The 14387-nt window shown below is 43.4% G+C and overlaps 1 protein-coding gene across 1 annotated transcript in view; it reads right to left on the bottom strand.

Moving 5' to 3' along the window:
- Positions 1-3652: 3652 nt before the first annotated feature.
- Positions 3653-14387, bottom strand: part of LOC147419498 (Tetratricopeptide repeat (TPR)-like superfamily protein) — a 44965-nt gene continuing 34230 nt past the window's right edge. The window contains exons 2-4 of the mRNA XM_086505931.1: positions 5022-5137; positions 4664-4910; positions 3653-3970 (exon numbers count right to left, since the gene is read on the bottom strand). Coding sequence (XP_086362057.1) covers positions 3744-3970; positions 4664-4910; positions 5022-5137 — 590 coding nt within the window. The 3' untranslated portion in view covers positions 3653-3743. The remainder of the gene's footprint in view (positions 3971-4663; positions 4911-5021; positions 5138-14387) is intronic.

The following is a 14387-nucleotide window of genomic DNA, read 5'->3' on the forward strand; positions in this document are numbered from 1 at the left end:
AAACCATAGTGTGGTGGTGGATTACTTCGGTGATAGAACCATGCCATTGAGAGTTGACATCCTTGGCCATCTCTTCAGGCAATCCCGCACAAAATTATTGCTTTTGCTCAGCGAAGTCTATCTTTTGAGAGACAGTAGCGTTGAGATGTAAATCTCAAAACTTGTCTAGAGAAGCTTCAAACTCCGCCATTCGGTAAGCACTTTGTCCTTTGTATCACTTGCAAGGAATTGCTTCATGATGGAAACTCATAGAGTTTTTCATGTCTTTGGGACTTCCCCATTGCCACGAAGGATAGCCCACCATTGACAAGCAGATTTCTGAAAGTGCATAGCTACATTGCGTAGCTTGGAGGACTCTGTGAAGCCCTCGTCTCCAAAGGCCGCATCAAATTATTGGATGAAGGCCAATATGTTGTTGGTAGCACCAAAGGTGCCATAACAAGTGAGAAAAGAGATACTCTTTCCTCCCTCTTTGAACTTCTTGAGCTTTTGGGATTTGCGTTGTCCTTCCCTCTTGTATTCTCTAGGAGAATAGCTATAGCTTTCGTCGGAAGAGGAGGAAGGTGAAGAAGAAGGAGAAGAGGGTGACCTCTTTCTTGCCCTTTTCTTCCTTTGTTTTCTCTCCTTCTTTTCGGAGTGACGAGAAAAAGAACTGTGGGTTGACCGTTCCCTCTTGGGAGGAGTTGGCGACCATTTAAACCACCGTCTTTGTGGAGCCAGAAACTTACGGATTCATTACTTTCTTGTTCTTTGGATTCCTCCTCTCCTATGGGAGAGAGTCTTCTTTTGGGGGTCTCATCAAGAGGCCTCCTAATCTCTCTCCTCTTGGAGAGGAAGGAAAATCCCATAAGCACGAAGTTGTTGAGTAACTTCGGCTTGCAAAGCAGGGTTACTCATAGCTTGCTGCAACTTAGTAACAAGATAATTGACAAACATGGGGGCATCATCATTAGCACCTTTATGTGCAAAATCAAAGTTATAAATGTTCATTCTACTCTGCTGGTTATTGTCAGCCATGCTAATTATACGTATGTATAGATTACTTTGTGCTTTGGTACCCTCAAAAACCTTAGTCGCTACTCTTCTTTACCTTTGAAAATCAGTTCTCAAGAAGCCACACCCGTGGTTTAGACACTGTTGATTGCAAAGACTAGTGGAGAGGGTCTAACATTGCTCGGTTGATTATGGTTCCTGTTGAGCTTGCTCGTAGCTCAATAATGGTAACCAAAGGCAAGCCCCGAAAGGCTCCATTATTAAGACTACAGTTCCTAACGGTGTACCAAGCTAAGCCCTTCTCAACCAAGATAATAGATCCTGCCCCACTTACACTATTGCAATAGACATGCCCAACCTTTCATGGACAACTTAAGGACCTCTCTTCTTCTTAAGCAAGAAAAGAGAAACCAATAGCTCTGATACCAATGTAATGAAAATGGCCTATGAACATTGAGCATAGCGAAATTGAAAGAATTAAAGAGAGCATTTTGTGAGACTTCTTTGAAAACATAGAGGGTGAATTTATTTAGCGGTAACAACTTAATCACAATACTTAATTAACTTGGCATGAACAATACTTTTGCGAGAGAGAGAGAGAGAGAGAGAGAGAGAGAGAGAGAGTTTAGAGAACTTAACAACAGTTGAGGACCGGATTTATGTGGAGCCGGTTCCCCCTCTAATAGGCTTTTGTATTATAGATTCTCCCATCAAGAGAGACTTGGTACAATATAATCTTTGTGTTCCTTGTGACCTAGGTGATGCAATGAAGATGGAAAGCTTCATGCATCACGAGCATAATATAGAATTTGTAAAAAGCATTAACCATCCCGAGCCTCAGTCCTAAAGCCTCAAACACCTTCACAGGTGGAGAGAGCTAGCGGGGAATGAAGATAGGAAAGAGGAAGAAGAAACATTCATAGGAGAAAAAAATAGTTCCTCACTTATCATCACTCTTCTTGCTAGCATACATAATAGCATAGTAATGAAGATGGAGAAGATGGCAAGCTTAAGCATTGAAGCATAGCTCTTGGTTGGATTTGCATTCCATAGTCAAGAGTGTTGGTGTAGGCTCTCAACTTCTCTACTAGCTTGGAGAAGGAGATGGAGCTCTTGCACTTGCAACTCACACAATGAGAGTGTGTGTGTGTGGGGAAGGGAGAGTATACCCCCCAAGCTAGCCCCCTCCTTGCTTTGGTTCATATATGCTATTTTTGCTCCATTATGACTTGCATACAATCCAACAAGAATGTTTCAAACCTATTTTTCTATTTTTGTTGAACAAATGTGAGGAGTAATGGTGCACTTGCGATCAATGTGCCTGTGCATCTCTACTATCCCAATAAGCGTGTTCAAATGTAGGTAAAACAACGCAAGCAGTAGGAGCACAACTATTAGAACATGCAATATCCTCCTTAGAACCTAGATCCACAGAACCTGGACATACATCAAAACCTTTAACAATATTTCATATACCCTTGATAACAAGTACATGGTGCATCATGTAAACCCACAATGGATAGTTGTCTCCATTCAGTTGATCATCAACGGACAATATCTTGAAAACATCATTGCTCTTAGCTAGTGAGACTAAACTCGTTTTGAATGAGTGACATCATGCAAGACGTTAATGTTTGCAAACAAACCATGAATCCATGTAATTTGTTAGTTAGAGGCTGTGGGTTAGGCTTTGATTGTCATTTTTGGAAACCACCACAATCTACCCACCTCAACACTAAATACCACGAGGGATTAAATGAAGTTTAGGCAATGGGATTATCGCAAAGCACGGATGCCACTCGATTTGAGCATTTACAACAAGTATGGACCGAGTGTTTCTCTTCTATTTCAGTTACCTATTCTGGCATCTTGAAGGCATATGATATTACGCAAGAAGATGATTGTTAAAAAAATATTCACAGTTGGATAGTTAGTCGGGGCTTTTGGTATGTGTTTGGCATTGCTTTGGTTGACGAGTATTCCAACTGTGTTGTATTCGGTAAGGAGCTTGATGCGTTTCGTGTCAAGACTCTTGCGTGTCTTCTCTTGGAGTGCACAGACCATTAATAATGCCCAACAAGACGGAGCGAGAAGCATGCGGCTGTTTTCATCAGTGAATGCATAGTGGGGATTTCACTTCTAATACTGGAGAATTGTTGAAGACCATTTGGGTGGATTTCTCTCCTCATGAGACTATTATTAGTCAAAGGATTATGGTAAAATATGCATGCGAACCATTGCTTTGGTTTGCATTTGCAAAAGCATAAAAAGCACTCAATGAACTTCATGTCTAGAAAGTAGTTTATTGAGTGCACAATATAGGCAACAGGGGCAGGATAGGAAGAAAGAGGATTTCATATTAGTTAAGAGGCTAATGAAAGCCACCAGATATTAAAGCAGAAAAGATAAAAACAAATATTTTATTGATGTCTTCAACTCCAATCATTATCCATGTGGTATATCCTCTGTCATCCCAGAGTGAAGCCCACATGCACAAAATGGAGTCATTGTGAAGCACTCTCTACTCGTCGGATACATCTTTGAGGTCTCTTGGGATTGTTCCTACAATGTTCAAAGACTTCTCTTCTACAAATACAATCAACCACTTCCCTGACAGTGAGAAGAGATGCTTCTGCAAAGGATTTATGATAGGATGCCGTCACACACGATTCTTACTGCTCATTCCAAGAAAAAAAGAAGAGTGTTACAATAGTATTACACAGATTACAAAAAAAGAATGGTACTTCTTCTCAATTTCTACAGCCTAGAATGTCTCGAGCATCGGTGGAGAGTGATGTGTTCCTACACAACTTCTGAAGGTCTACATAGCCAATGAGAGCATCTTCAAAGTTTGAATCCTCTAGTTTTGCATTGTCGAATGTCGACCCCGAGAGAACTGCATTCCTGAAGTTTGCTCCTTGCAGATTTGAACCATCAAACACAACACGATCGAGGATGGCATTTGTGAAGTCAGCCCCTGAATGTCAATAATAAACAAAACCCTATATGAAAAAATATTACAGTATGTAAGCCTTAAGCCAACAAAATGAGGATCAAGAGGGACAAACTGTGCCCATGTCCTGAAGGGACGATACTCGAGCAATTTCTAACAATGTCATATCCTACCTTGCCTGGCTGCCGTAAGACACTGTAGGTAGCAATCAATTGCTTGAAATCTGTATCTCCTAATCAAATAAATTCAACACACACATACTCCAAGGAAAAACTAAGGAGATGAAAAGACTAGGGTAAAGGATCCAAGAAAAGGATGGGTCTCAAAACTAGGACAAGGTTAAATCCATCATATCTTTTTCATTATTTGAATACTTGATGTGTACGTAAAGATTTTTACATAAGCTTTCTTTCGACATAATCTTGATTCGATACCATGGAATATCATATGAGATTGGACAGTGAAGATTTGAATTTCCTTCAATTAGCCCATATGATTTGAAAAGTAAATACACACACACATTACATGCAACCCTCTCTAAATAGAGAGCACAAAAGCGTTTTCCAATGATATGAGACTTCATATTTTCTAGATTATAACCCTACGTTTTGGAAGATTCAAGATATGTTTGAAATTGTAAAGACCTACCTTGCTCAAAGAAAACAATATCAACTACATTGTCAACAATGTTGAATTGATAGAAAATTAAAAACTCACCTTTGAAGCTTGCACCTACTGCATATGCCTTGGACATGGTGACCTCAGTCATGTCTGCACCATCAAACTTGGCATCAGACATCAAAGCTGCAGACAATGTCTTGCCCTTGAGATTTGTCTTGTCATTACTGTAATCACAGAAGCGGAGGTCAAGAAGTTTGTCAGCAACACCATTTGCTTGACCAATTGTGTTTCCGACGAATGCTTTCTCACAGCGGTTAGGATCGTTGGAAAGGGGTGGCAGTCTCTGCAAAAAAAATGCTTTAGCTAATTAGAACGATGACCAATTCCGTGTAGTTGACATATTTAAGGTGTTCAAAGATCTAACAAGGTTTTTCTTCAATAGCTCTATCATTACCACTGCAGCTGATGCAAGAGGGGTTGACGACCATAAATTCAGTACTGTGGCTGCAGCACATAGACCGCATGCTACTTGCTTGGGGAGATTCCACGCCTGTTCTTCAGGAACATGAGCTGCAGTTTTTTACAGTTTCATCTCTCTCTCTCTCTCTCTCTCTCTCTCTCTCTCTCTCTCTCTCTCACACACACACACACACACACACACACTCTCTCTCTGATAGATGCATACAATTGGAGGAGGTCCCTATATCTATTCACTAACGCACACACAAAACCCCACATCAGCATAATATGCTAATAAACTGGTCCAAGGGACCAAATCTGGTCCCCGGGTAGACATTGACAGGGAAAACTGCAAAACTCAGACTCTGACCCTGGAAACCCAGGAACAGAGGCCTGCCTCATGCCAGCAGCCTATCGGGTGGGCAAACATATGGCTCGTACCGCAGGAAAAGTCAAGTCTACTTTAGATACAGCCGGGCACAACCACAAAACATCCCTCCCTCCCGAAACTACTCCCGGGAGATACAAGAGCGACCACCGGATAGAAGATGAAACTCTTAACCCCCCCTCTCGGCTCCTCAACAGGGATCCCATCCGAGAGAGCAGGCATGAAGGGATAACGTCTCCTCTGGTAGAAGTTTGGTAAAAATATCAGCACGGTTATCTTAGTAGAACAGTAATCGAGTCAGACAGTACCATCTAGGGTCTTCTCACGCACAACATGATAATGTATCTCTTTATGCTAGGTGCCGGCATGAAACTCCGGGTTCCTTGCAACAGCTCTTCAACTCTGATTGTCTAACGTGGTCATCTACTACGGAAAACCGATCTCCAAATGGAACCTCCGTAACCACATTGCACTACAAACAGCCTGATACTCAGCCTATAAGGCAAATATAGGCTGCTTCTTGCTACTCAATGAAATTGCTCTTGAACCAAAAGAAAAAAAGTAACTGTTGAACATCATTTTGTTTTAATTTGCTTTAGGAGCCAAGGCATGAGTGTGCTAGAGCATTACACTTGGCCTAGGGCCAGAAGCTGTCAACCGAGAGCACCCCCAAGATCCCAAGGCTGACACTTTTGTCACTAGTTTCATCCCCCTTCGACAGCCCACCTCTAAAAAGCTTGGAAGGGAGACTTATTCCACTTTCTTAGGGAGCACAATGTCCCCTCGGAAATCCCGAGATACTTCGTCATCATTCGTGTTGGCGTGACAGGAACCGGTACATTCTCCTCCGAAGCCTGAGAGACAGGGGTACGAGAAGAGGGTTCATCAAGAGACAAGAGGGACAAGAGTAGGAGAAGAGGGTTCATCAAGAGGCAAAGGGTCTCCAAGTATCGGCAAATCGGGGGTCGTCGTGGAAGACTTGGGAGCAAAAGCCCCCTTTGAAGTTAAAACCTCCTCGAAGATAACATCACGGCTGAGTCCAACATCCTTCTTCTCTGGATCATGAAGTCCATATCCCTTGGAAAGAGAGCCCAGGACTTGGGGTCAAACTTCCCTCTTTGCTCCTTCAAGACATGGACATAAGCATCGCTCCAAAAAATCTGAAAGTGGGAGACGACTAGCTTCTTACCAAAATAGGCTTCGAATGGGGTCTTCTTAGGAATTGAAGAGGTTGGAGATCTGCTTATGGTATAAATTGTCGTTGCAACTGCGCTTGCCCATAAAGATTTTGGCAAGTCTCGATGCTTAAGTATGGCCCGTGCCGTTTCTACCGATGTCCTATTCTTCCGCTCCACAACACCATTCTCTGAAGGTGATCCAGTATTTGCAAGCTCTTGCATGATGCCATGGTCCACACAAAACTGAATGAAAGCATTGAAGGTAAACTCCCCACCTTTTTTCGATCGAATAGTCTTCAACACTTGATTGCTTTCCTTCTCCACAAGAGAACGCCAGTTCTTGAAGAGGTCAAATGCCTCGTGCTTGTCCTGTAGAAAGTATACCCAAGTAAAGCGGTTGAAATCATCCACCAATAACATGAAATAAAGAGCCTTGCCGAGAGAAGGGGTCTGCATAGGTCCACAAAGGTCGGTTTGAACCAACTCCAATGTTGCATGCTTACTCCCACCATCTAGCAAGCCAATAAGCATTTGCGCACAAAAAGCAAGCCGAAGAGCATCATTGATCAAATGACCAAATTTGTAATGCCAAAGATCACCTATAGGTATCTGTGTCGTTGAAGAAAGAGCATGGAGCCTGTAGAGTGCGTTCTCTGCCAAGGCCCCTCTAACCTCTTTGCCGGATTGTCGATCCTAAATAGATACCGCATCCTCTGTAAAGATCACCTCCATGCCAAGCTTGCACACCTCGTACACAGACATAAAAAGAAATCCCAGCTTTCGAGCATAAAGTACCTTGGAGGTATACATACCCCCTCTGTGATCGGGAATGAACTCCATAGAACCCTTGTTGTGAATAGGAATTTCAGATTTGTCGCCAATGAAGATAGTACCACAGTGTCATCGCATGTTGGACAAAAGATCCTTGGAAGGTGTCATCAGACGTGAGAGTCGAAACATCACTATCAAGAATCCAATCACGATCATCTCGACCCGCAAGAGTCAACCCCACCTCCGATGTCCCTGGAGAGTCCTTTGTAGGGAGAATCTCCAATTGAACAAAGGTTGGTGACTGCACCACTGCCGCCAATGTCAAACAGTGATGAGGTGGCATGACCTAAAGGACAGACAGAAAGAGGTGAGAACCCTGCTGAAAGATGTAGAAGAAGTCGTGACAACTTCCAAAACCAATCCCAGAGGCAAAAAATGCAAGGACACCAACTTTTAGAAGTTGTACCAACTTATGGGGTCTTGTCCTATGGGTCCCAATAGAGAGACAAGTGAAACCGGCCCGCAGGGCGGTAGACTTTAGCTCCCGAATCTTCACTTGATAAACTTTACTTGACTTTACAACACAGAGAAAACTTTACGAATAAACTTGTGACTCAAAGCACGGCTTGGGAGCTAGAGTGCTTCAAGCAAACAACGACACCCTGTAGGCCCCAAAGACTGGCGCTCCTTTTGGTAATTCTTTATTCTTATTGCAAATAGAAGATCCGAACGCTTTCACCTAACTCTCACCAAGCTGTCCAAGCTTGTCCATGGCCGTAATTGCAGGTTTTTGACCCTATTTCGCCAACATAACGGCGCAAAAACCCCTGTAGGTCAAAAGTACACGTCAAGGACACTTTCCCTTGCAATTTAGAAGTTTCGAGTGAGCTGCAGGTCAGTTTCAGCATGCTGTAATTCCCTGTTTTGTCACTGTCAAGTGCCCAAAGCCCCGTTTAAGCATCCCAAGGCTTTCCCGAGGCTCCCCCGGCGATGTCTTGCAATTTAGGTGCGAGAAACCCTAAACCTGCAGAAAAACACAGCAGGCTGTAAATTTTTGTTTTGGATCTGGTTCCTGTACAGAAGGCTCTTACCTTGGCAAACGTACATAAAACCCCCAGAATTGTACATGGTCATCTGAGAAGCCTAACTAGTGGGGCATTACCATATGTGCAAAGGGGAGAGAGAGCTGCATGAGAGCAAATCATCGCGCTACATGAGACAAGGGAGAAGGCAAGCTTTCGATTAAAGTTGTGATCACCTACACACACACTTGTGTTCACTTGTAGAGCAAAAATCAGCCCCTAGCCTCAAATTGGGCGCCCCCTCTTGGGATGAGCCTGGCAAGTGCACCTGGAGCCGCCATGTGTCCAGTTTGTCTTTTTTGAGTTAATTCCTAGTACCCACCGACTTATAAAGTCTAGCAAGGGGGCCTAAATGACTTTGAAATGAGCCTAGACACCCTATTACTGCTCGGATTTCAGTGCCGATTGGCCTGACCATCTCGTAGCGACCTACCCTTCCCAACTGTGGGTGAAACTCTCAGCCATCGGCCGTTTCACACTGGCCAAACAATATCCGGCCATTTGTGACTTCAATAAGAGGGTCCCAAAAATCAAGGGAAAGAAACCAACTAAGGTTAGTGGTTGCCACAGTCTCGTGAGAACAAGCGTAAAAGGTTGATGACGTGGTAGTTGTACCGACCTCCGCGATTTGACTGCTGACGTGGCATCCGTACAACTTTTAACAAATTGCACTCACTGCCTAGCGCTAGCTTTCGGACCCAAATGCTTTTAGACCTGAAGCTTCACTGCTTTTGGAAGGCCGGCCTATAAATAAAGTGTCAGGGCCTCAGTCTCAAGTAGATAAGCTTGGAAGCACTCCTGAGACGAGGACCCTCCTACATTGTCTTCGTGAAGCATAAATAATAAAGAAATACCAAAAGAGGCGCCAGTCTTTGGAGCCAATCTCTCTGGGTGTATAACATCGCCGTGCCGTGTCGTCTCTCTCTCAGTTTTGTTCATTTCTTTCAATTTTCTCACGTGTATTGTGGTAGATTCCCGACTTGGAAGTGTCCAAGTCTGTTACAGCCGAAGAAGTTGAAGCATCTCCAAGTCGCTTTAAACATTATCTCTTGTTGAAGCTCCTGCATCTTCTTGATGTAATCTAGCATGGAAGAGTTCTTCACATCCAAGGTCCTCAACTGCACCTCCAGTGTTATCTGCTTCATTGGAGAAACTCGAACATAAAGTGAAGAAAGTTGATCCCAAATCAACTTCGCATCTTTTATCAATCATATATGGCTAATAATTGATGGTGTACTGTTGAGGATAATGAAAGACTGGATTCGAGCAATGACATGCTTCCATAACTTTGCTCTCGCAGGGTCCTTTGGCTTTTGAAAGTTGCTCGATACAAACCCTCCGAGCTCGCAAGAGTCAAAGACCGCCATCATGGTAGCTTTCCAAATGGCATAATTGTCTCCATTCAATTGCCGATCCGAGGCAAACGTAGGAAGGGTAGGTATCTTGATTGGTTAATCACCTACTCCGTAGTAGAACTAAGACCACAATCTCCCACTCCTCGTTGACGGGTGGTTCATTGCCACTGCCACTCTCATCCCCATGACATACTTCGCCATCATGAGCTGAATTTGTGTCAAAATCATCACTTCTCTCCATGGTGTTGGATAAGTTAGGCATCTGACGAAGCTAGGTCAAGGTAGAAGAGAGAAAATCTGCAAATCTGTCCACTACAGCCGAAATCAGCCCCAAATGAGTGAAAAACGCAGAAAAAACAGCAAACCGTCTCTTTTCGTCGCGGAAATTTAGCGCCAAAAACTTGCACAAATCACCAATCCAATTCAAGAGCACACTGTGGCTCTAATACCATGTCAAAGGTGCAATGGAAAAGGGTGAATCGGGTGATGAACTTGTCTACAACAGCGAGCAAACCTCCTCTCCATACCGGGCAGCCAATAGATCTCGGATCTATCGCGATGGATCCCCTCGTCGTCAAGCTCCTAGAGCGTACTGTCCACCGAACGGGCACGCGAACTCACCGCACGCAATGCCCCACTGAGAGGGTGTGCACACGGCAAGGGAGAGGGAGCGCTAGTAGCAAAAAGAGAGATCGCTATGGGAAAAAAGAGAGAGAGAGAGATTCACTGAAAATACTTCACAACTTGAAATCACAGTTCAATTCGAGACGACACGGCCTAGCGTAGTTCCATGCCCAGAACTATTGGCCCCAAAGCCTGACGCCCCTTTCGATATTTCTTTGATATTGAATCTTGAGCAAAGTACAACTCCTGTAGGTGACCTCTGCTCTCAGACTCTCCATCCAGATGCTCTAAGAAGTGAGGCCCCTAAGGGTCCTTTTATTCCTACAAGGGATACCAAAAGTAGAGCCCAAAAGTAGTTAAACTTAAAAGTAAAGTATTCCCAAAAGCAGCAAGGGCAAAAAGCGGAATTCTATACAATCTGCCACGTCAAGAGCACAAATTACGGACATCTGTACAGTCTACCACGTCAGCACCGTATTGTCGTGTCAGCATGCCACATCATCTTTTCTATACGGCCTGTCCATGTCAACCTGTCAACGAAAAGTCCGAGTGGTCCTGCCACGTCATCACTTTGTGGCATACCCCCCTCATGAAAGAATTGTAATCGCCCTCGATTACGCCTGCAAAACAGACAGAGGCCATAAATCAATTCAGTAGACACTGACTCTAAGTACTGACCCACTAGACAATACAAATCTAGCACTTGCACAAAGACGATTTAGTCAATGCACATTCGCATGACATCACAGGACATCACATGACAAATCAACACAGAAAAATTCATTCCAAATCTCACACAATGACTGCCAGCAACGTATTAGTAACCGCATCTAGATCCATCCCGGACCTCACTCATGGCGGATTAACTAATCGCATATTGCGATCATGTCTATAGAGATTTTCAACTCAAGCACTATCGTGTGCGAGAAATCATTTTCGGGGATCCCAAGTCGAAGTACTTCTCTCATAAAGTCATTCAGTAAAATACTGTCAGCCCATCAGTATCCCTTAATCCCAAAGGAAAATCAATGACTTTATTCCATCTAGGTAATCCGTGACAAAGGAGTGGGGTAACTCCTCTCTTATGCAGTCCTGCCTGCACTAGATTCAACCCGCTGATCTATGGGAACTCTTGGAATAGCCACAGCTAGACCAAAAGCATCGAGGTAAAGTTCCAAATCTGAGGAGTCTCTGCTATGTGCTCCTCCTCCGTTCATTTCACATTCAATGTTGAATGGTTCTTATTTAAGATCCACCGTTCACTTTACCTTTCTCTTTCACGTCTTGGAAAGTCAGTATCTGTTCCTGAATGAGTATCTTCTCGCTCTTTTTCAATTTAGGTTCATCCAAGAGCTATCGCAGCTCCAAAGTCATCATCATCATCTCATTCATAATTGTGTTACATGCTCACAAGTAACAGATTCTTCCATACAACATTGGTTTCATTCAAGAATTCAAGATCTTCTTCCGAAAAGTCTTATTTCATAATTTCATACAACAAAATAATGCTCATTCATCCATAATGTTCTATCTTAAATAAGAGAGAGATTAATATTTCAAAGCAGGAAAGTGTTTTTGTCACGATTGTGACGTATTCTTTGTCTTTGTTCTTACATTATACACTCTTCTTGATTCATTAGCTCGTAAGGCCTTAGCCTTTATCCAACAATTTGATATAGCATTTTCTGGAGGCCGCTATACAGAGCACTCCAAGATTAGACGGGCAGCATCCTTTCTGAAAGGCAATGCATGGACATGGTGGTCCACTAAACAGGCGCCGATAAAGTGGCTGAAATTCAAGATTATTTCTTCATGGCTCACCCAAGAGTATGAACGAGATGTGAGAACCGATTGGAACCATCTTCGGATGATCGGAGGTGACACTTTGGATGATTACTGTAAAAGATTTTGGGATACTTTCCTTTCAACCTCTTCCATCGAGAAGATCAGTTTTAAGAAGCAGATTGAGAGGTCTTGTTGTGGACTTCCCAAAGAAATTCGAGACTACTGTCTTGAGAAGAAGACAGAGTCCATTCAACAATTGATGGGACATGCTAAGCGGGGACTCGCTATGCATTCGGGTACCTTGACTTACCCACCAGATGAACCTTCAACAAGTAGACGGACAGATACACGATCTCCTTGTCCCGCTGTTTTCCATTCTGTCAGTCATTCTTATTCTTGTGCCTTGTTGGGGCACCGTGCAACAATATGTCCTTTTTCTCCACATTCAAAACTGTAAGGATTCTAGTTACTAATTCTTAATTGAGTACTTAAATTCATGATTGAGACTCAAGAAACTTTGACTCAGAGATAAGACTTAGAAGACTTTGTGTTTGATTCATTGAAACTATGATACAAAGACTCCTTATATAGGAGATGAACAGCTTCATATCAAAAGGTATGACCCTTCACGAAGAGACACATCCTTTAGGCGAATAGACATGTCTTTAGGCAAATAGACACATCCATTCGATGAAGAGCCGCAACCATTGGTTAAAGGGGCATGACTAGTCGTCGAAGGAGTGTGGTTGTTGGTGAAGAGACATGACTTTAGAGCGAAGGGTTGTGACCATTCGAGAACAGGGGCCCTCCTGTGTTAGTCACACTTCGCATCTGCATATGAAAAGGTTTCAAACTTTACCGCTTGTCCACCTTCTTTGAATTCCTTGGCCTTCTTGCCCTTGTCGTCAAGAAAATCATACTGATTAGCTCTATAAAAGTGCCTCCGCTTTGAATAAAACGTATAGTCCGTTCGTCATTTCTTGCTCTTTCTATCCTCATCACTCGAGTCAAAAAAGGATGAGCTATCCGAGCTGTCACAAGAAGATGAGGACGAACTAGACAATGCTTCGAAGCGTACACGCTTCTTCTGTTTTCTTACTTTCTAAAAAGAGGATTTTCAGCCCAAGTAACCAGGTAAGTCAGCTCCCTTGTTACGTTTCTTCAATTGCTTCTCTTTTGACCCAAATAGTTGGTTGACTCGCTTTTCAATAATGTCCTCGAGTTCATCTTTAGTAAACATCCGTGGGACAAGAGGTTTCTTGATTGCCGGTGACTTAATGGCTTTCTACCAATGAGTATGCATTTCATCCATCCAGTGCTGGGTCAAAAATTTGGTATATTGTGGACCCTTGGCAAACTAAAGAATCTGCTTTGGGCACTCGTCAACCTGCTGTTGACATTGCATCTCCATGAGTTCATACTGTGAAGGCCGAGGTGGCCCGTACTCATTCCTTGCTAATCCGCTTGAAATTTCCGTACCACCTCCCACTTCAGAGATGACAAATGGAGTCGTCTGAGTCTTTTCCAAATCCATATGTGCCGCGAGAAGAAGGATCGGATTTCCCAATAGCAGAGAAATTGGGAGTGCTCTGATACCACTATAACAAACTTGGGCACCCCAAGTCTAGAATTTGTTGGGACACGAGAGAGAGATTCACTGAAAATACTTCACAACTTTAAATCACAGTTCAATTCGAGACGACACGGCCCTGCATAGTTCCGTGCCCATAAGTATCGGCCCCAAAAGCTGGCGCCCCTTTCGGCATTTCCTTTTATACTAAATCTTGAGCAAAGTACAACTCCCATAGGTGACCTCCGCTCTCAGAGTCTGCGTACATATGCTTTGAGAAGTAAGGCCCCTAATGGTCCTTTTAATCTAACAAGGAATGCCAAAAGCAGAGTCCAAAAGCAGTTAAACTTAAAAGCAAAGTATTCCCAAAAGCAGCTAGCTCAAAATCTGCCAACAAAAGCAGTTAGCGCAAAAAGCGGAATTTTGTACAATCTGCCACGTCAGCACCGTACTGCCACGTCAGCATGCCACGTCATCGATTCCGTACGGCATGTCCACATCAACCTGTCAGCGAAAAGTCTGGGTGGTCCTACCACGTCATCACTTTGTGACAACCGAACAAGAATCTGAACTCTAACACAAGTACCCCTCTGCGCGTCCAAGTACTC

This window comes from Adiantum capillus-veneris, chromosome 29 (genome assembly GCF_014529385.1).
Source record: "Adiantum capillus-veneris isolate H3 chromosome 29, ASM1452938v2, whole genome shotgun sequence".
Classification (NCBI taxonomy): Eukaryota; Viridiplantae; Streptophyta; class Polypodiopsida; order Polypodiales; family Pteridaceae; genus Adiantum; species Adiantum capillus-veneris.